The sequence below is a fragment of the Bos indicus genome, chromosome 4 (assembly GCF_029378745.1).
Source record: "Bos indicus isolate NIAB-ARS_2022 breed Sahiwal x Tharparkar chromosome 4, NIAB-ARS_B.indTharparkar_mat_pri_1.0, whole genome shotgun sequence".
NCBI classification, from domain to species: Eukaryota; Metazoa; Chordata; class Mammalia; order Artiodactyla; family Bovidae; genus Bos; species Bos indicus.
In genome coordinates this window covers 45,201,882-45,225,409 of record NC_091763.1, presented here as the reverse complement: position 1 = coordinate 45,225,409, position 23,528 = coordinate 45,201,882, and the positions used below count along the sequence as shown (strand labels likewise).

The 23,528-nt window shown below is 36.8% G+C and overlaps 1 protein-coding gene across 2 annotated transcripts in view; it reads left to right on the top strand.

Annotated features, from left to right (window-relative positions):
• RELN (reelin) overlaps positions 1 to 23,528 on the top strand; it is a 558,072-nt gene that overhangs the window by 303,192 nt on the left and 231,352 nt on the right. For both annotated transcript variants that reach the window (XM_070787714.1, XM_070787715.1), the window contains 2 exons: positions 8,290 to 8,386; positions 10,859 to 11,099. In XM_070787714.1, the coding sequence (XP_070643815.1) occupies positions 8,290 to 8,386; positions 10,859 to 11,099 (338 nt within the window). The remainder of the gene's footprint in view (positions 1 to 8,289; positions 8,387 to 10,858; positions 11,100 to 23,528) is intronic.

Sequence of the window (23,528 nt, the reverse complement as noted above, 5' to 3'; positions counted from 1 at the left end):
TTGTTCTCTTGAATTATTGGAATTTTTTCTTTCCTCTGTGGCTGCTGCTAAAACTTTAACTGGTCAGATTTTCTGTTTTCTCTGGATGTTAGGCACTGCAAACTCAAATTTCCACTCTATCAATTCTAAAGACCTCATGAAGTATGTCTCCTTATACTGTTATGTCTTGCTATCTTATTCCCAGAGCGCCTTCTTTTTCTTATCAAGTAGTTGCCTTTCTTCCCCTCTAATACATTTACCAATGATGCTAACAAACAGGAAGATAACTCTTTTGGTTCTCAGTTTTCATTTCCACATTGCACTTACAGCATTTCCATTAAAGAGCTGGGAAATAGCCCAAAATGAAATAATATATTGAAGAGGGAATATATGCCTTAACATGCCTTAAATTATTTGATAAGTAGTGATTCAGCTTAGTATTTGGCCCATGAACAAATATTTTCTCCTTTTTATGGGATAAATGAATTTATGAAATGAAACAAAAATACTGAATCATACCTGAAATTTCTTAGTGTGGACCGGAGTTGTTTTCTAAGCACTTTTCATGTGTTAATGCCTTAATCTTCACAACAGTTCTATGAAGAGATTTTTTTATTATTTTTTTTTATTTTATTATTATTTTATTATTATTATTCACATTTTACAAATATAGAGACTGGACACAGTAAAGATTAGTGACTTGCTCAAGATTCACACAGCTAAAAAGTGTCAAATCCCAGATTACGAACCTAATAGCATGCCCTCACCATCCACTCTCCTAACCTCTATACATACTTTCTTTCTGGAAGATAATGTATCAGAGGGAATTTCACTCCAAAAAATGAAGTTAAAAAATTATATATAGTTATCAGTAATACTAACAAGCATTGAATTTATTAATATATAGAATTCCCTCATCTATTTAAGACTGTGTGACCCCTGGAGGACAAAATGGCAACCCATTACAGTATTCTTGCCTGGAAAATCACATAGACAGAAGAACCTGGCAGGCTACAGTCTGCCAGGGTCACAGAGTCAGACACGATTGAGGGACTGAGCATGCACATAAGGCTATATGATGTTAAGATTATATGATGATAAGATATACCTATCATCAACAATTTTATAGCATTACAATTTAGAGTAATATTTTTCTATAAAATTACAGTTTTATTAGGTTTCTTCCTAGACATAAAAGTGGGTTTTCTCCCTTAGAATAATGTGTTAATCTAGTTAAACATTCAAACAGAAACAAATCAACTTGAAAGGACAAGATAATGTCTTACAATTAAGAAGATATTACATTTGAGAAACTTTTTTCTTAATGTACTAGAAAATGATTCCTGATGGAGAGGTCAGAACATGTGCCTTGGGGGTGATATTCGGTGTGGCTTATGAGTACTTTGTATGACTTTGCAAACTGTTTATTTTTAATTATACTGGGCTATTACAATAGGACTTTACTAATAAGTAAAATAATTCATCTGGCTATCATTATTCTTCATATTACTTTATCTAGCTGATAAAAATGTATCATAATTACTCATGTAATCTGTCTCTGATATTTTTATTCTAAAGACAAACTGGATTGTGTAGCCATCTAAGTCATTTTAGAGCAATTTCTAGTTAATGTGGGAGAATTATTGCCCCGTTGACTATATGACAGTACCAAAATTAATCTTGGGTGAGGATACATGTAGTACAAATATTCTAAAGCACGATTTTTTTTCACTTTTGACCCAATTCAGAAAAGTTGAAAATCCTTAAGTCCCATCCATCCATGGTTATAGTTCCCCCTTTCTAGTATAAATATATCTCAGTAAAAACAAAAAAAACAGATAATTTCAAATAAGCAAATTATAGCAAACTCATTCACGGTCAAGCCAGAGCTGATTTCTATTGTGTACCACGACTGTTCTGGGTACTTGGGACACAAGTAGTAAACAAGACAGACACTGCTTTGATGGAGCTTACATTCTAACAGGAGATAGATAATGAGCAAATAATCAAGTAAATAGATGAGATAAATTCATACACTCATAAAATGGAGTGATAAGATGCAGGATGATTGGACATTGGAGGTGAACTTCTTTAGACTGAATGATCAAGGAAGATTTCTTTGAGGAGGTGGTATTTGCACAGATCCAGGAGAAAGAAGAGGAACAAACCAAGGGAGAGTCTGTGGGATAGGACATGAATGGAATGAGGAAAGAATAGAGTGTGGGGATATTGATATCATCAGTGTAATAGCAGGCAGAGAGTAGGCGCATGGAAGCCCTGAGATGGAGTGTTCAGGGAGGAGAAAGTCCAAAGTGGCTGAAACAAAGTATGTGAAAAGAAGAGTGGTACAAGGGATGTTCTAAGATCATGAGGGATTTAATGTATCATAGCAATGAGCTTATCCTTTGGTTCCTAGTGGACTGAGAAACCTTGAGAGAGTTTTAAGCTGGGTTGGCCTAATGACTAAAACATTTTAAAAGACTCTTTTGTTTTTGAAAGGCCTATAACTGCTATGTGGAGGATGAATTAATTACAGGAGGATAAAAAGGGGAGCACGAAGACCAGCAAGACATGACCCTGACTTGACTAAGGTGGTAGCACTAGTGGAAGATAGAAGCTGAGCAGTATTTTGGAGTCAGAACTCCCAGGCTGATGGGTTGGAAGTGGGAAGTGAAGGAGAAAGGGAGGAATCAAAGATGACATCTAGTGTTTTGTTAGTTTCTTTGAGCATCTGGAGTGGTGTCATTTGAAATGCAAAGTGTACTGAATATTTGTAAGGTGGAAAACTAGTGTTTCTGATTTTGACTTAATAAACTTGAGATGTTCTTTTGGGATGGTAAGTAGCAGTTGGATCTATAAATGTGGATCTCATGGGAAATATCAGTTCAGTTCAGTCACTCAGTCATGTCCAACTCTTTGCAACCCCATGGACTGCAGCACGCCAGGCTTCCCTGTCCATCACAAACCCAGAGCTTGCTCAAACTCATTTCCGTCAAGTTGGTGATGCCATCCAACCATCTTATCCTCTGTCGTCCCCTTCTCCTCCTGCCTTCAATCTTTCCCAGCATCAGGGTCTTTTCCACTGAGTCAGTTCTTGGCATCAGGTGGCCAAAGTATTGGAGTTTCAATTTCGGCATCATTCCTTCCAATGAATATTTAGGACTGATTTCCTTTAGGATTAACTGGTTTGATCTCCTAGCAGTCCAAGGGACTCTCAAGAGTCTTCTCTAACACCACAGTTCAAAAGCACCAATTCTTCAGTGCTCAGCTTTCTTTATGGTCCAAATTTCACATCCATACATCACTACTGGAAAAACCATGGCTTTGACTAGATGGACCTTTGTTGGCAAAGTAATGCCTCTGCTTTTTAATATGCTGTCTAGGTTGGTCATAACTTTTCTTGCAAGGAGCAAGTGTCTTTTAATTCCATGGCTGCAGTTACTGTGTGCAGTGATTTTGGAGCCCAAGAAAATAAAGTCTGTCACTGTTTCCATTGTTTCCCCATCTATTTGCCATGAAGTGATGGGACTGGATGCCATGATCTTAGTTTTCTGAATGTTGAGTTTTAAGCCAACTTTTTCACTCTCCTCTTTCACTTTCATCAAGAGGCTCTTTAGTTCTTTGTCGTTTTCTGCCATAAGGATGATGTCATCTGCATACCATAGGTTACTGATATTTCTCTCAGCAGTGTTGATTCCAGCTTGTGCTTCATCCAGCTCAGCATCGCATGATGTAAACTGCGTATAAGTTAAATAAGCAGAGTGACGATACACATCCTTGACGTACTCCTTTCCCAATTTGGAACCAGTCCATTGTTCCGTGTCCAGTTCTAACTGTTGCTTCTTCACCTGCATACAGATATTTGTTGTAGATGTTATTTAAAGCCTCAAAGTAAAAAGAGGCAATGTAGAGAAAAGAGAAAGCCACCAAAACAATTTGAGATCAAGAATGAAAAGGGCAACAATGGAGAATGAGAAGTAACAGCCAGTGAAGCAAGAGAAAGATCAAGAAGGTAGTGGAAGATAGAAGAAGTTATCCAATTAAGGGGAAAGGATGGACTGTGACAAATCCTGATGAGAAGTCTAGTACCCTGAACATGGGGAAATGATTTGTTGATTTGGCAACAGAGAGTCCCCAGCCACATAAGCAAGAGTAGTTTCAGGGCGGTGCTTGAGTGTAGAAGTCTGAATGGAGGAAGGGATGGAGGATAGGCTGTGATGAAGTGGAGACAATCACTGGACAGCCCTTTTGAGAAGTTTTCCTATAAGTGGAACAAAAATAGGATTGGAAAGAACAGAAGGTACAAGTGTGACATCAATAAAAAAAATTAAGATGGGAGATGCTTTGTATGTTTCTATGAAGTTTGTATGACAATAGGAATGATCCAGGAAACTTATTGGAAGAAAGTGATGATACAAGAGAAAGAGAGGGGAAATCTTAAAGAGCCATTGGAGATGGAATCTAGATCACATGAGAAGGTTCACCATTCTTTAGAACAGAGCACTTCATCCATTATAACAGGAGGAAGGCAGAGTACACTGGTAGAGTGATTGAAAAGATGAAGGTATTACTCTGTGGTCTCTATTTTTCTTAACTATATATGGTGCATTGTTAATCTAATAAGAATGAAAGCAGATATATGCTTTTATGTTAAAATTCCAAAAATTTTTTAAAACAGTATTTTTATACATAATTTGATAATACAGAGCAAATTATTCAAATGGCACAAATTCTAGCAACAAATTCAATATCATGAATTCAGGACATCATCAATGAAAGGTGGTTTTGTTGCAACATAGTTTCAAGGCATTATGTAGGTATTTGCTTTAGCAAAGGAGTAGAGATGGCTTGTTATATTGCAATACATATATGTCTTAAGTATAGGACAAACTTTAAGCCAATATTAGTTCAGAAATGTTGCTGAAAAAATTATCTATCATTATGTACTATGGATTGACTAAATAACCAATAGTAATGCAAATGACAGTTATAGTAAGTAAATGTATATTTACTTTATCATTTATCAATTTATCTGTCAATTTTAAATCAAGAATTGCCAACCAAGACCAACTGGAAACAACACTCATGAGGTACATTTAACATAAATATCCTGTCCTCCCCCAAGCTGGGGGTATTACAGTAATCCTGGTGTGTGTACCTCTACATGGAAACCAGAATTCCTTGACTGTTGGATTAGGGTTCCCAGTGAGTTCTAGAAGTTCATCAATTTTATTTATGAATACCATACTTCAGGAACCCTTCATCACTTTATAGGCTGCTTATATCCTTGATATAAGTAAAACTGATAATATATGAAATTTCATTTGCCAGTAAGAACCAAAGAAAGAGCTTACATTTTCAGACCCATTTAAGTCCATTAATGGTTCTCAGACCATACTTTTATAACCATAATTCTAAGTTATATTCAGCAATTCTTAAAATCTTTGCAAAATTGCTACTTTAGAGTGAAGGATAGCAATTACATCGGAAGCAATCCAAAGGAGAGAAAATGAACCTGTACATGAGAGGATATTTTGCATTTTTCATTTGAGTTGTTTTTCCTTTCTGGTTTTAAATATCCAACTTTGGCAATTAAAGATCTTTGATTTAAGAGGGGAAAGAAGTACCTGTTGCAGGTGGCACCTGCTTATTATTGTCTCCTCACTGCATTAGAGGTGTTTTGAGGTATGTGATATCTCTGCACCACTGCATCTGGGAGCAGGGAGTTGGGGATGGCTTTAGGTACCTGGGCACATGGATGTTAATTAACTCTTTCCTCCCCTCATTGCAGACAGAGTCAAGCAACCATTTTCAGTCTGGGCAAGGACAAATCTTACTCTACTGACCCAAGTCTATGTGACAGTGGGGCTGCAGTTCAGAAGGGCTTATCTGAAGAAGAAATTCACCCAGTCTATGTGGAACAGCTGTATTCATAGTGGGAGTGGAGAATCATTTATTCATTGGCTTGGCACCATTTGGGATGGTAGTTTGATAGGAGTGGCCCCAAAGGGAAACATGTATACAAAGCCAACTGATTCTCTTGGGTGGTACTTCTTCCAGGAGGGGAAGTTCCCATGGCATGGGCAGTGCCGCTCTTCTGGCTGTCCATTCGTACCTAACACCCCATTCCTGGTCTTCTGGCTATCCACTCCTCTGTGGGAATCCCTGTGGCTTTTGAGCCATCTTTTCATGTAGGAACCCTTTAAAGATAACCCTGGGCTAGTTCTGTTTTCCAGGGTACACTTTTAGTCTGTAGGATCCATGCACCTTTATCTCACCAGGGCTGGAAGTACTGCTTTATCCTGAAGGGACTGAGAAATTGTTGATGGATTATAAGAAGGGAGTAACAAGATTCAGTTCACTTGTGGGAAGAGCACTGGCAGTAGTGTGGCTGGGTGAGGACATGTGAGGCTGGAGACCAGCTAATCACTATTGCAAAGTTCTGGCAAGAGCTACTGAGAATCCATTGACAATAATGAGGAGGAGATGGGTTCAGAAGATATTAACATTTTAAATACAAAATAATATAATGACTAAGTAAGTAAAAGTGAGTCACCTGCCAGGTACCTTTTATTTCAATGAGTGCATCATAAACTTATTGTACTATTCTTGCAGCAAGAATGCTGGAGTAGTTTGCATAGTGAAAGACAGGGAATCTTGGTGTGCTGTAGTCCATGGGGTTGCAGAGTTGGACATGACTTGGCAACTGGACAATGACAATAAGTTTATTCTCACAACAGTAAACACTTTTTCTCCCAACAGTGAGATGATAACAAAAGAAAACAGGGGAGGGGTCATATTGGTTATCAGGGCCATAGTTGAACACATTTTTTATTTTAATGTTTATCAGCTTTCCTGTTCTTTTTCAATTTGTAAATAATTTCCACTGAATTGCTTCTGTGAGGAACATTTTTGGTTTTCATTTGTTCTTGCCTTTCCATTTTGGGGATTCACCTCAGGCACTTGCTTTTAAGTACTTAACCATGTATAAAACAGAAAGGAAGCACATAAATACCATTTACATTCTTTAGGCTAGTGTGAACTGCCTTTTGAAAAACAAATTGTCTGCCAGACCTCATACGTGTTTGTGTTGAAGTTTGTCTCACATAATCCTGGCCATTTCCATTTCCAGCCCCACAGTTTGATATTTATTTTAAGCAGCTGCTTAAGAAAGGTAGAACTTAAATGATCAAACAGCATAAAGTAGGTTTCTATTTGAGCTCAAGGTTACTGTGTTGCTTTCTTTTCAGTAGCCTTTTTTCATCAACACTCTAGCTGTGAGAATAAATCTAGGAAAACTACTGTTTGGCCTTTTTAGCTCACTGCCAGCCTTGGCGATGGCAAACTAACTGGTGTTGTACTAAGCACCACTGAAAAAAAATAAATGAGTCTGATTAAAGCTTGGAACTCTTGAGTACTACAAATATAAAAACCATCAACAGATGCCGTTTGCTAAAACTACGATTCCTCTAGCAGATGGGGGAAAGTTAAACATAAAATATCCTATTTCTTTTTCGTTTGGTTCATTTGTTTTTAATATAGTATAAAAACCCTGCTACTGAGTTCCAGTAAACTTCTGGCTTATGTTTCATGGCTGTTTTGGAGAGTGTTTTATTATAGGAATTCATTAAACATGTTAAAACAAATTCTTATCAGAGTTTAAAACTGTCTTTGGTTTTCATATATCCAATACTGAAAATACATGAAAAACAATGACCAGATATCCACAATGGAAAATAATGTTTCTCTTTCAAATCTTTGATGTTGGGCTGTAGTAGAATAATATCAATCATATCTCTAATAGTTCTCATTCATTTAGTACTTGAATTTACAGTATTTTAATTTCTCATATGGAGTCGGATGCAACTGAGCAACTAAGCAGCAGCAGCGTGCTACATCATAAGTTAAATAACAGACACACGGAAGAATGCTATTTTTACTCATGCAATTGAGTGACTGACATGCCACTTAATACAAGCATTATTAATATTAACTTGCAAGAACCGTAATGGCATTATTAATCATTCTATAATATTCAGATATTTCTTGGCCTAGAACAGAGTGTTTATATTTAATTTAGAAGTTCGTGTATCTCTAAAGAGACCTGCAGTTTACTTTTTTATTAACTCAAAATTATTTATTTAATATTTATCAGAATAGATCACAAAAAGTTTTAGCATAGTTAGAAGAATTGGGAAATGATCAAACAACTAAGTGGTTAGAAAATTATCTAGAGTATTTATCAAGAAGGATAATATGTAATCACACTTCTTTTTTAACTTTGAAATTTATTGTTATTGCTGCTTACAGGTTCAGGTTCATGTCGCTATAGTTACTCAGACCCTTGTATCATCGTGTCATATGCCAAGAATAATACTGCGGACTGGATTCAGCTTGAGAAAATTAGGTTTGTTATCATTTTAAGTTTTGATGTAGGTGGGTTTCTGCTTCCCTGTTTACCTTCATTCTACCACTGGCTTTATTCTTCATGGTTAAAAGTACTCTGGTTGTTAATTATGTTGAATTACATGAATGCACACATTTACCTGCATATTACCTGCTCTATTTGAAGAACATGTTAAAAGTGTCATTTTCCATTCTTCCCACTGTCAGTAGTTGCTATAACAAACTATTTACTTTTGGTAAAAGTACATTTGAGATAGTAACCTTTCTGATGGGATTCTCCACAAAATAACATCACCATCTGTCTCTCTAGGTAGCCTGGCTGTGACCTGGTTTATAGGCCTAGAAATGTATCAGATTACTACCTAAATTCCTTCCAGTCTGTGATGACAATTAGTTAACAGCCTTTTGGATCTAATCTCTGGTTCTGTAATTTTCCTGCTAACTTCCCTAAGGCCAGTTCTAAAATTCTGTTATAATTGTGATGTGAGTTATCATTTATTACATTTTCTTTATTAAAAAAAAAAATCCCTTCATAAGAAAATGAGGTTGGATGCTTAAAGAGGGAGAAGCTAATTCAGGTTGAAAATATTTTTATTAAATTTAGCAAAACTCAGATTTGTTAACTATTTTTGTGCAGTTTAAATCATAAAATAAACTTCAGAATGGGTGCTAATTTCAGGTACGGTGAGGTATTTAAAGGAAAAAAATACCTTGAAATTTTATTAAGTAGTTTTTCTGCTCAGTTCGGTTCTTAAATTAGTATGACTCAAGTAGAACATTTTCCATAAGTTCTGTGACAGTTTTCTTTTTTTTTTTTCATGCTATTTTCCTTACCATATTTCCATATTGAAAAAAAAATGTGGTTTATTTGGGCAAGAAGAATAAATATTAGGTTCTTAATCTTTAATAATAAAAATTTCTAGTATTTGAAATAAAAATAAAAGTCTCATAAGTTCAAGTTCTATTTCAACCAAAACTTGAGAAAAGTAATTCTAACTCATGGATTTTAATAGATTGTCTCCCTCTGTGACAGGATAAAATATTATTTATAGATACCTGGTACAAGCCAAGCTCTGACATGCTGTGTCAATTGCCAATTTTATAACAGAGCATTTGCTATTCCTTCTAATTTTTAGTAGTTATAATGAAAATGCATTCATATTAAGTACTGATTTATATAAATGGTTTTAAGCAAAGCAGCATAAGTATTGCAAGTTTTACTCATATGCCTCCATTTTTCTCTAATATATCTCATAGTTTGGATAAATTGTAGTGTATATTTCTTGCTGAATAACAGCTGTATGCTTCTGATATGACAAATAGTGTATACATTTAATTATAAGATATAGAGATCACATTCAGCTGATTCTATTTATTTTTCACTACATAAGACTTTCAATTTTAGGCCATGCACCAAACTATCATTCTCATTAATGCAAATTTACCATTAGTGATCAGAGTTTCATTGATTTAAATTATTTTGAAGTTAAAAACATAGTCATCATTAAATATTTTAAAGGAAGGGGGATTGATTACCCCCAAAGGTAAGGCACACCATTCATAATCTACACTGACAATCCTATGGATTTATACGTGCTTCATTGGTGAGTGAAAAATATGGCTTTTCTCTAGTCCTTTCAAAACTGATTTATAGTAAGCCCCAGGTACTACTAGTTTGCATTTTAGTACCACTTTTAATCTTGGCCAAGGCCATCATTTTTACTACAGCAGGTTTCTACTTTGGTAAAATAAAATGTTTAACATAAATATTAAATAGCAAAGGACTGAGATTTTAGCAGATATGATATGAAAATCCTATGAAGTTTTATCATGTTTTTAAAGACTGGTATGCATGGAAATCTTAAGAATTCTAAATGAGAGCATTTAATTCTCATGGCAAATCTCACATTTTCAAAACAAAAAAGTATTTGTTTTCTAGAAATAAAGTAACTCATGTAAATGTTGATTTTAAAACATATAGTATACCATGATCTCTAATAGATATAAAATTTCAAAGTAAGAATTAAAATTAAGATAATTTTACAGTTTCTCTCCTTTTTTTCTTCTTAGTATCATATAAAGTATATAGTTTTAGATTGAGTGTCTACCATTTATAAAATACTGTGCTGGATACTCTTTGATTTTTTACAAGAGCCAAGGCAGTTGTGTACCATTTTCTCTTCAATTATCCATTTACTGGCTTACCTGAGTATACTTACTGCCTGCCTTATGTTAAAAGTAGAGCTCTTTAAGACATTTAATATTTAACCTCCCATCACTCAATATGGACATCTTAATAACCACATATATTAAAAGGTTTAAGGGGTATAAGATTATGAGTATTTCATCCATAATGTGTAATGTTTTTAAGATAAGAAAACCACAATCTTAATTAAGAAACAAAATGGATCTATAAGAAAGATAAAGTGGACACTGTTGAACTTTATTGTGGCACCAATTCTCATCTCTCCAGAGCCCCTTCCAATGTCAGTACTATTATCCACATCCTCTACCTTCCTGAAGACGCCAAAGGGGAGAACGTCCAGTTTCAGTGGAAGCAGGAAAATCTACAAGTAGGTGAAGTGTATGAAGCCTGCTGGGCCTTAGATAACATCCTCATCATCAACTCAGCTCACAGACAAGTTGTTTTAGAAGACAATCTGGATCCAGTAGACACGGGCAACTGGCTTTTCTTCCCAGGAGCTACAGTGAAGGTTTGATCTCTCTTTCACTCCTTCTCTTCTCCTCTAAAACCTAAAGCTCAATAAACCAAATTGTACTAAACCGCTATTTTACTAAAGTATTTTATTAAGTGAAAGTTGCTCAGTTGGGCTTCCTTTGTGGCTCAGCTGGTAAAGAATCCACATGCAATGCGGGAGACCTGGGTTCGATCCCTGGGTTGGGAAGATGCCCTGGAGAAGGGAAAGGCTACCCACTCCAGTCTGGAGAATTCCATGGACTGTATAGTCCATGGGGTCATGAAGTATTTTACTAAAACCACTATTAAAAGAATAGGTAATATCACTTTACCCTCCCCTGTAAGAATGGGAAATCATTCATTTGTTCATCCTTTGAACAAGTATTTTTGAGAACCCATGGTGCCATGTACTGGGCTGAACCTGGAGAATATAACCACAAAAGGCAGATATGTCTTTTCCTTTTATTGTCTGTCAGTTTACTGGGAGGTTACATATAGCAACGTGCATGTGCAAAACAGCATAATTGTTGATTTGCTGGGAAAGTTTAAGGTGCTGTAGAAATACAATATACAGTGCCAGATCCAGAGTTGAGGGATTAGGAAGGCTATCCAAGAGAATAGGAATAGACTGAAGGGTCATTTCAAATTGGCCAGATGGGAAGACTAATGTTTCTAGAATCATAAATCACACATAAAGGCTAGAAGATGATAGCACAAAGGAGAGGCCTTCGACAGTGTTTGAAATGGTTGTCTAATAGATACTGATTTGAGACTTGTGATAAAGTCTGAAGATATGACCAGTGATAAAACCTTAAAGTCTTAAAAGCTCACTTTTTGAATGAGAATTAAAATCACTGGCTTGCCTGCCCAGAGAATGTGTGGAATAAGATACTATGTCAAGGCGATATTTTAAGAAACCGTTTGATCTTCAACTGGACTCTCTCAAGTTTCAAGTATGAAAAAAATAAAATACAGATGCAGATTGGAGAGTTTTTAAAAATGTGACTCACTATTACAAAAAAAAAAAAAGACCTCTGTGCTGCATGGGGGTGAGGTCACAGAATCACAAGCAGAATATAAAGATCTAAGACACTCATCTCCTTTTAATAATTTATGGGTTGCAAATTGTTTAGAGTACTTCCCTCGTGGTTCAGTGGTTAAGACTCTGCCTTCCAGTGCAGGTGGGGGCAGGTTCAATATCTGGTTGGGAAGTTAAGATCCCACATGCTATGTGGTATGACCAAAAAATAAAAAATAAATTATTTAGGAAACCGTCACCTTTTTAGAAAACCCTCCTGACACAGTTAAATTGGTGCTTAGCAAATCAAACTCTAGATACTGACTAGCATTAGGAACGGACATCATCTTTGTTCAACATGAAAAAACACCCAGGAAACCTTAAGGAGATTTGTTCTGATAAAGACTCTAAAACTTTGGTTCCTTTGGATCCTTTAAAGAGTCATGGATGCCTTTCATATGGGTGTGGAAAAGAACCTTTGTAAGGATAGCCCATATCATATCCCACTGCTGCTGCTGCTAAGTTGCTTCAGTCGTGTCCGGAGACCCCATGGACTGCAGCCTACCAGGCTCCTCCATCCATGGGATTTTCCAGGCAAGAGTACTGGAGTGGGGTGCCATTGCCTTCTCCGCATATCCCACTACTACTTGATTAAGAGAAGGATTTCTATTGTCACTGTTCACCATTGGCAAGATATGTAAACCCAGGAAACACATGGAGACCTCAGGGCCTGGGATTCACATTCTTTTCCTGTGATGATCATTTGGTAATTATTTGATCTCAGTTCCCTTTACTATATATTATATATACTTTTTGTGCCTGTTTTATAAGCCATCGTTACACTAATTTAATTAACTTTTTGGTTTCTTAATGCGTTGTACTTTGGTACCACCCATGTTAAAAATGTATGAAGTGTGGGTTTGCTTTGTAGTAATGGTTACTTAGATTACAACTCTGTGTGGAGTATACTTGTGCTATCACACATTTAAGACTTGCCTAGTTGCCTATTAAGAAAAAAATCATTGTAGTAATGGTTTGTACCAGGGTCTTTGGCTACCATATAGAAGCTTTTCTCTAATGTTTCTTTTTAAATTTTTAAATAAGTGCAATGATAAAATCTAAGATTGTCATTTTAACTCATTTATATGACCAACCTCTTGCATTTTGACTCAAACTTCTAGCATGAAAAAATTGCTTTTGCCAAGTGATTTGGAATTCTAGAAATAAAAATTGTTTATTTAAGCTGTATGCAATTTCTCCATCAAATATTTTTCCTTTAGTGGGTGGCTTCTGAGATGAAAACAGAGTACAACCAATTAGAAAACATATCTCGATGTTTCTATTGGTCATAAGACATGTTTTGAACATTGCTTTGTTTTGGACTTTTTAGTTTTGAGAGTATTGTTTGTTTAGACTATATGTTGTCTTTTCTAAATAATACTTGTTAAAAGTCTCCAAGATGCTTGCTGCTGCTGCTGCTAAGTCGCTTCAGTCATGTCCGACTCTGTGCGACCCCATAGACGGCCGCCCACCAGGCTCCCCTGTCCCTGGGATTCTCCAGGCAAGAACACCAGTGGGTTGCCATTTCCTTCTCCAATGTGTGAAAGTGAAAAGTGAAAGTGAAGTCGCACAGTCGTGTCCAACTCTTAGCAACCCCATGGACTGCAGCCTACCAGGCTCCTCCGTCCATGGGATTTTCCAGACAAGAGTACTGGAGTGGGGTGCCATTGCCTTCTCCGAGATGCTTACACCTTAACTAAATCAGAGATTGAGTGTGACATCAATTGAGTGCTTCATTGTACTTCATTACAGAGTAGAATTTATTCAAGGAAAAATGTCCAAGCACAGATAGGATACTCTTTGGTTAAGTAGTAACAGCTAATTTTTATAGTTCATGTATTATTCTGCTGCTACTGCTAAGTCACTTCAGTCCTATCCGACTCTGTGCGACCCCATAGACGGCTGCCCACCAGGCTCCCCCGTCCCTGGGATTCTCCAGGCAAGAACACTGGAGTGGGTTGCCATTTCCTTCTCTTGTTGCAGAACATAGGCTCCAGGTGAGCAGGCTTCAGTAGTTGCAGCGCATGGGCTCAGTAGTTGTGGCATGTGGGCTCTAGGGCACTCGGGCTTCAGTAGTTGTGGCACATTGTCCCTGTTGCTCTGCGGCATGTAGAGTCTTCCTGAACCAGGGATTGAACCTGTGTCTCCTGCATTGGCAAGTGAATTCTTACCCACTGCACCACCAGGGAGGTCCTAGATGAATGATTTTCATACATTAAAATCTAGTAAGTTCAGACCAAGCACAGGTTGCTTCCTTGTCTTCCACTATACAGCAGCTAGTTTTATTTTCACAATCGTGTTTACTGGTCCATCACTGCTGACCTAAAGTGAAGTTAAGGAGATAGGAGTATTAAGATATTTTCCTCGCGGAGGTAGGAAGCATTTTCAGTAACCTATAGAGAAGGTGAAATAGAGTGAGAACAGGGGAATGCTAAATAAATTGAAATCAACAGTCTCATGGTAGCAGACTTCTTGTGCTGAGGATGTTGGAGTCAAGAATCATACAAAAGGATGCCACTGACAAAAGATAACACCATCATTCCTTAATAGAAATTATATCATGCCTCCTCCATACTCAAGACCTTTGATGGCTTCCTGTGTAGGCCTTGAGGGGACAAGCCAAACTCCCTAGCATGTAATTCAAGGCTGTTTCCAGTCCATGTCCAGCCTAAGTTTTCATCCTTATTTTCTGTCCTCCAGCATCACAAATAAAATGGAATTTCACACTCCCACCCATTTAGACATACTCTTCCACTTTTCTTTTTACTATGCCTAGTCATTCCCCAGCATCCTTAAGGGCCCAGTTCAAATGTCATTGTCTGGATGAAGTTTTGTGTATAGCTAATGTCTGACTCCTCCCTGTGCTGCTATAACCATAAGGTTGAATAAACAGGACTTGAGGTTGAAGACTGTCTACAAAATACAGGTTCATTCTTCTTCACTAGTGACCATTCATATTCACTCAGACAGCTTTTTAAAATCTGTATCCTTTTTGCACAAAAACTAAGTCAGGTCCCAAGACTACTGATAGACCAAAAAAGCAATCAATCACTGTAGTAGCTAGTCTCAGTTCAATAACAAATACCACATGGTTCACAATAATAATGCAAACTCCAAACTTCACCCATAGCATCTCCTTTCCTCCAGCTGAAGTCTGCTGAGTAGAAAAGAGATAGTGGTCAACTCCTTCCCCCTCCTCCACTAAGTCATTAATTTTAACCTTTGAATCATCCAGGGCTGGGTCAGGAGGAAGGAGAAGAAGCAAGCGCAGTTATTGTTGTGAGTGGGAATTATTGATCTCATAATCTGGCAAGTGATCAAAGCTGGAGTTCTCTTGGCTCCATCACAAAGCTCTATGGATATGTCACCACTTTTCACCAAAACTGGGGATTTCTCACCTGTAGCTCCCCAATGTATATCTCTCAGGTTATGTCTACTTCTACTACTTCCCACTGGGACTCTGACTTATGACTTCAGCCTCTTTCTGCTGAGGGCTCTTTGCCCCTCCGGGAAGCCCCTGTGGGCAGGATCTTAGACCAGATTTCCTCTTGTGTGCATGGGTCCAATCCTAGTCTATGGTGAACATTCACTTTGAATCCATCATTGGGAGAAAAGAAGTTAGTTACTTCAAAATGCAGCCCTCTTGTTACCCAGCTGCCTGCCAGGCAGCCCCAGTTGTTAGTCTAAGCCCTTACAGAATCCCTTCCAAGGGATGGCCTTGAAATCCTGAGCCCCAGGCTTGAGGCAAGTGGATGATACCTTCCTCCCCTGCAAGGTCATGGATGTGACTCACAGTTCACCAACAACCCTCTGGAAAGGAATCATCTCTCTGCTTTCCAGCTGCCAACCTACTGCAGCTTCAGGCTCACTCATTCTCAATTTAGGGAAGTGGCTAAGTCATTTTACCACCTCTTTTGTTAGTAGGTCCTTATATCTGGTCCACCATTTCACTTTGTTAGGTCCTTACATTTGGTCCACATTTCACTTTGTTAGGTCCTTATATTTGGTCCATCATTTCACTTTGGAATGAGGAGTAGCATGTGTTTTATTGGCACCTTATTTCAACATTCTGTTACAGCATACATACACATCTATGAGAGTGTTTACGTTTCTTTGTAGTTATGTTTGTCTCCCTAGTTAGCATGTTAGCTTCTTAAGCTTAGGAACTGTTTCTGCTATTTTTGAATCTCCAGTGTTTGGCACATGATACATTGTGCTAGTTGAACAAATGAAAAGCTGAAAAAATACCAAGATCTAGTTTGTGAATAAAGAAAATAAATTTTATATTCAAAGATGACATGAGGGCAAAAATATTGTGAATGGGACTGGATAGAGCAAAACTGTTAAGAAAATGAGCTTAACAGGGTTCAAATCTTGGTTTCACCATTTACTAGCCATATGGTCTTGGGCAAGTTATTTAACCTCTTGGTTTCTCAGTATCCTCACCTTTAACAGGGATGATAGTAGTATCCATTCCTGTTGTGATAGTTAAATAAGAAGATACATGTAAACCTTAGAACAGTGCCTGGCATATAGAAAGGTTTTAATAAGTACATGTCTTCTTCATGGAAAATTTTGAGTACAAATAAGCTCCACAGGGAAGTGAATATGGAGAAAAATAAGTAGAAGGCAAAGGATTGAGCTGAAAACCCCAATTAGGAGGGCAGAAGGAAGAATAGGATAGAAAAATACAGAATTCACAAATTATGTCATCCATGTATGTCATTAAGATGATATCAGAATCAAATGAAGTAAATGGATTAGGTTGGACACAAGTATTTCCCATAGGTGTAACTTTTGGCAGTCAGACTGCCAAAAGGACCAGTTTCCATTGGAATTAAGTTGAAATGACATTCACATAATTAAAAATAGTAGTTTTCATTATTAACAACAAATGATTTTTAAGTGCTGTTCATAAAATGAAGTAATAGTAGTGAGGGTGTTGATGTTGAAAATAGCGTTTAAGAGTGGCAGGTCAAATAGGAAAGATAAAAATGAGTCACTAGCATTCATAGTACATTATTTTTCCTTATCTTCTTTAGATTTGTTTCCCATTTCTTTGGTAATAATATTTAATCCATTTTATCTGAGCCTGTCCTTGTTTATCTCAAGTAGGGCAGAATGATAGAAGACAAAATAGAGTAATTAACTTAAGGAGTTATGTGATCTGGAGAACTGCAATTATACGTCACCAGTTTAAATCTGTCCTGGGTTGGTAGAAAGCCATTACCATCTGTTGACTCTTTAGTAATTAATATGAAGTAGGTGTCTAACAGTATCAGCTTTTAATGTAGAACCCGACCTTATGTTTGTTGTGCTTTTTTATTTGGATTGGTAAGCTAAAGAGGACTGTAAGAGGTTACAGAATTAATATGTTCTTCCTAGGCAGCCATCTGTGATTCTCCTCCATTCTCTTTGCAAGTTCATGGCCTTGTCTGACTTAGCGGCCAGTGTTTTTCCAGAGAGCTTGCCCATGTGGAAGAAAAGGGGCAACACATTCTTAGAGTGTTTCTAATTACCATCATGATTTTATTATTTCCCATGAATCCCTAAGTAGCCCTCTGTTCACAACCAAATAGGTGGGGCTCTAAATGCCTATAAATCTAGTCCTGGAAGTCAGAAAGCTCCCCAGAGCACCACCCTCATTAGCAATCTCCACAATAAGCCAGCCATGGACTCAGAAAGGCAAGGAGTCTGAACTCCCTTGATACTGAATCACCTGTCTTAATTACTGGTTCTAATAATATTTTTGAGAAGGAAATGGCAACCCACTCCAGTATTCTTGCCTGGAAAATCCCACGGATGGCAGATCCTGGCAGGCTACAGTCCATGGGTTCACAAAGAGTCGGACACGACTGAGCGACTTCACTTCACTTTCAATAATATTTCCTTCTTTTATAAACAATTGCATCCTTTCTTTTTTTATAATTTTGTAAATTATTTCTAGACTAATCAAGAATTTCTTGTGTCAGTTGTTTCTATTCTGAAGATACAGGGTATACTGTGTCAGTCTGCAGTTGCTGGAATCGGCTACTGCTGCCACAGCTGCCATTCCCTGGTGGCTTTGGGGGTTTTGCCACATTTAATAGTGGAAGGCACATTCTTCCTGCCTGAAATGGGAGAATGATTAATCCAAGGGCAACTTCTGGTGCTCTGACTCTTTGAGAATGGTATTGGTTTTGTCATCAAAGTTTAAGGGAAATGGTTGATTTTTTTCAGCCCCTTCCATTTCAAACATATAGAATCAAGAATCAGTGTTTCACCTTGTATAGGATTCTGATACGCATCTCCATTGAGTAACATGGATACTGGATAATAAATAATAATAACAACAACCATAATTAGGATAAGTAGTAAAAGAAGCCATAGAAATGGTGGCATTTCATGAATCATCTGTAGTTGCCAGCACTATGAGGAAGGCCTTTCGATCTAAATTTTATATCTACAGTAGGTAAACACTGCATGTCTATAAAGAGCCTGAGAACTTAGTGCCCAGATTTTCCTAGTCATTCTTGAAACATCCAGAAGAATCCATCAAAGTTATCTCTTCCCACCTCCTCAAACACACATACTGCAATCTGAAAATGTCCTTAACTTCAAGTTCAAAGAAAAGTGCTAAATGTAAAATTTTAAAGGATCAGCCTGGAGCTGTTGCAGCTACCTGCTTTCTATAACTCACTGTTAAAGAAAAGACCTGCAAAGGTCAGGAAATTACTCAGAAAAACCCAGAAACAAATGATTTGGAAAGAGGTATGAGGAGATATTTTGGGTTTTGTTTTTTCTGTTTTTTCTATCCTTTCCAGTGAAGGAAAATTTCCAAATGGATCAATATGCCATGGAGGTAAATATTGGTCAAGCAGCTGCTTCATTGTGTTTATTTACCCCCATCTTTGGCGGCAGCCAAAATTTGTATTTTGAAAGCATGAAGCATCCACAACTCCTTGATATCTGCGTGCTTTGCTCAGTCACTGTTAATAAATGTTTATATCTGCTCAGCTAGCCTGGTTACCCTCAGCTTGCAAAGGCATAAATCACTGGCTTCTGTCAACTCTGGAATTGACCCACAGATTAAATGCAGATCACTAGAAGATAGGTGCTGTTCCATGTATTTTTTATTTTTAAGAAATCTTCCCACTCTGATTGCTGTGCCTGCACCTGCTAATCTTTTTCTATTTATTATCCTAGTTCATTGTATGGATAGCAAAGAATGCCAGATTACTCCTTCTGCACATTTATGTCAACTTGTGTTGAGAAGTAAATCAACATTAAATGTCACAGATTCTGTTGTGAAGGTTTGTCCTTTAGAATAGGCTGTGATCAAATGTATTTAAAATAATTTTTCTTAAAAAGTAATTTATTAAATTTTGCAGATGTATGTCAAGGATTGGGAGTAACTAAGTATACAGAATTTAGAAGGGCCATATCTTAATCTTTTATTTCTACTTCCAGTTAGACTGCTTCCTCTCTCTCCCATTTACTGTTGATAAATATCCAATAATAATGTCAATTTTCCTAGTTTAACAAACACCAAAGGCCCTAATGAGGAGCCATTAGGTGAATTAGGTAAATCAACAACCCATTAAGGAAAAGCATTAAGTCAGAAAAGAGAGTCTATTAATTTTCTTATAGCTCTTGTACATTATGCATTTGCCAAATTCATTATCCCAGTGGACACTAGGCAGATCTCCAGTCCTGAATAAGAATTGGAGCTTTCATTCTGGGGTTCTGCTGTCACTTGTCTAATACTATTATCACAAATTGTTGAATCATTAATGGATAATAAAGGTTATAACATCCAAATTATGGAAAAAATATAAACTAATTTGTCTGAAAATGTAAAGTCTTAACACAAGTTGACGCTAGTGAAAAAAGTCAAAGTCAAATGGTTAAAGGGATGATTACATTCAAAGCAGAATTTATTTCTAAATGTGTGTTTTGAGAGTATAGTCCCCTGGCAGAGCAATATCTGCCTGCTATAATGCCTAACTTTTCTTCCATAAGTTGGGCACCCCAGAAAAAGATTTCAAAAATCCATTTAATGATTTTCTTTTTTTAGACTGTAAGGACAAACAGGAGGAAATCAGATATACTTTCCAGAAATATGCTTTGCAAATCGCTGTACTGGAAACTGTCTGGTCTGTGACTTGAGGGATTTGAGTACTGGCTTTCTAATGAGGATAAACCTGAGCTCAGTAAGACTTGTGGCTAGACCATGTTCTCATGTCTTTTTCTATTAAGAATCGGAATGTTAACTACGATTTTCTGGCCAGATTCCAGCTTGGTTAATTGCATGCTGTCTCTCTAAATTCGCTTTGCTTGGGATGTTCTTCATTTTGGATTGCATTGCTCTTATTGTCATGTTTCCCCCAAGAGGTGGGTACATGATATTGTAAAATGAGCCAGAATATAATTTGTTAAACTAATAAGAGTACTTTGGGGATGAAGGGTTAAATGTAAGTAGTGTGTTTTCCACAATTTCCCCCCAATGAGGCCTATTTGTACAGTAATTAATGTGGAATAGCATTAGTGAAACATGGAATTGAGCCAAATCACCATGACAAGAGTGGTAATAACACAGAAACAAATAATTTCAATAAATTCTACTAAAAATAACCATTCAAACAAATCCCCAGAGCCTCCCTTTTCTTGTTTGTTTATGGTCTGAAGCTGACACATTTAATCACTAATTATTACAAGTTAGTACAATATTCAATGTGAAATTTATTTTATTCTATATGAACATACAAAACCTAGTAACATTTCCCATCATCTTTGTACTTAGCACACCACAGAGCTCAATTATTTGCATAATGGTACTCATTAAGGTAAGATTTGTTAAATGAATGAAGATAGGGGATGAAAGAAGGAAGGGAATTAGCATTTACTGATTTCCTAAGATTTAGCAATCTTTAGAATAAGCATGTTACTTGCACTATCTCATTTAATCCTCACAATTGCCCCCATTTCACAGATGAAAATAAAGAGTCTCCTAGAGCTAAGTGACCTCTCCAAGATCAAACAGCTTTGATTTTCAAAGCCAGCTACATTGTATAATAAAGTCCCAGCCCTTTTGTTCCTCAGTATCTTGCAGCCCACCATGTTGTGTCTGGTGTTCTGGGCCTTAATTTGAGGAGGCAGGACTGAAAACCTCAGACACTGTGAAAGTCATATTGATCTCTACAGACAAGGTTAACAACTGCTCTGTGGAATTTTTCATTGTTATTCTTTCTCTCATTACTCCGATTCAAATCTGTCACTATGGCTGTTTTAGAATTGTCGTAACTATTGCCAAATAATTACACACTTGTCATAAAATATACCATAAATTGAATCTTTATGAATCATAGTACAAAGTGGTTCAAATGCTTAATGAATCCAGAAAATAATGAGAAAAAAAAAAAAAAAGACTCTTAGAACTCCCTAAAATTTGCTCACTGTGGTTGAATCTATTGTGTTGACTCAAATGCACTTCAGCCCTCCTGCACCTGGACTGTGTTTATAGCCAAGTTATCAGTTTTTTAACTGGTATTAAATTACCTAGAAATTTAATGTGTGCAAAATGAATTTCTTTCATTTTGCCTCATGAAAGAAATCACTCTCTTCCTATTTTGTTTTTTTCTTTATAAGCATGAAAGTCTATACCTTTAAAGACCATTGAACCAGGATGTAGAAAATATATATTTCTATATGATAATGGCTATAGCATGGTGACAGGCTTAGAAAACACAATGATATGTAATGCTATAGGTCAGTCCATTTCTGGTCACTCAGTCACACATCTCACTTTAATCCAGAAACTTTTATACCAGTATATTTTGTTTCCAACCAGACAGTGGCTAATTTATGTCTCTGCCAACAATGCCATTTTAATTAATTTTATTCATCTTATTTCTCTTTCCTCTGCTCCTCATATCTCATCTGTTTGCATTGCCTAGATTTTAATTAAAAAACCTCTCCTCTCTAAGGAGCAATCTGAAGTGGCAAAAATAATCACTTAAAATATTACAGTCATTAAAAAATTGGCTGTGGTGGAAGCCATGCATTTTCAATTTTCCTACAGATGATGTTTTAGCTTCCTTTTAAAGTGCACTTTGTATCTGAATTGTCTGCCACCAGCCAGCTTGGCTATCAAAAATGGTCTTCCAGCTGGGTGGGCTGAGTGACAACTCCTTAATGGAGGAAATGGATGGCTCTCTGCTCATGTGGAGGGGAAGGCACACCAGGCAGATTTCATTCCATCTGCCACCAGCTCTCTGCAAGCTGGCATTGCCCAAATGCCCAGTATACTCACTCCAACTAAAAGGATATCGTCAAAAATAAATTGTAAGGCTACAGATACCTGAAAGAATCATCAGGGCCATTAGACCCCAGGGAGATAATATTAAGAGGTGCCTCAGTGTTCATCTTTGATGAAACCCTAATTAAACTGTGGTGGAGGTGATTGCAAGTACTTTTTTTACAAGTACAGAGGTGAAGTCATTAACATTTTCAGCAGAGTATAGAGAGCAACCTTAGGAAAATGCTATCCTGAATTGTGGCCAAAGACTTGTTATATTGAGGAATTTGCACTGATGTTTCCTGTTGATGTTTTTCTGAATGGCAAATCCATGTCACTTAGTTACAGTGTGTTCTGCTTTTCAAGTAAAGGAAATCCATGTAACAGCAAAGTAGAGAAATATTTTTGATTGATAGATGGAAACAAATAAGGATGATATATTAGGGATTTTTAAAAATTGGAGCTTTCCTAGTACTTAGAAGTATAAAGTATGTGTCATTGGTCAATGCTAAAATAATGAAGTAAAAAAATAAATAAATAAAAATAAAATAATGAAGTAAAAGTAATATTTAATGTCATTATGTAATTAGGAGGGCTAAGGATAGAAAGCAATGGCAACCCACTCCAGTGTTCTTGCCTGGAGAATCCCAGGGACAGGGGAGCCTGGTGGGCTGCTGTCTATGGGGTCGAACAGAGTCGGACACGACTGAAGCGACTTAGCAGCAGCAGCAGCAAGGATAGAAAGAAATATATAGAACCATCTGCATAATTTATATCTTTATTTTACTCAAAATAAATTCTTAATTATTTGATATTCACCATAAATTATTCAAAAGTTGAGACTCAGAAAGTCACGTTATTTGTAATCATTTGTTCAAGAAAACCTGCTATATTTTTACCATACGCAATATAAAATTGTCCTAAATTCCAAAGTATTGTTTTTATTGTATCAAGAGCTCATATATCTCACAGAGTTAGAAATTTAACTGTTTTATGAAGTTGTTTAGATTTTAATTGTCATTGCATGTAAATGACGTGAATTTGAATAGATGCAAAGCAAAAACAACTGGGTATTAAAATCACTGAGTAAT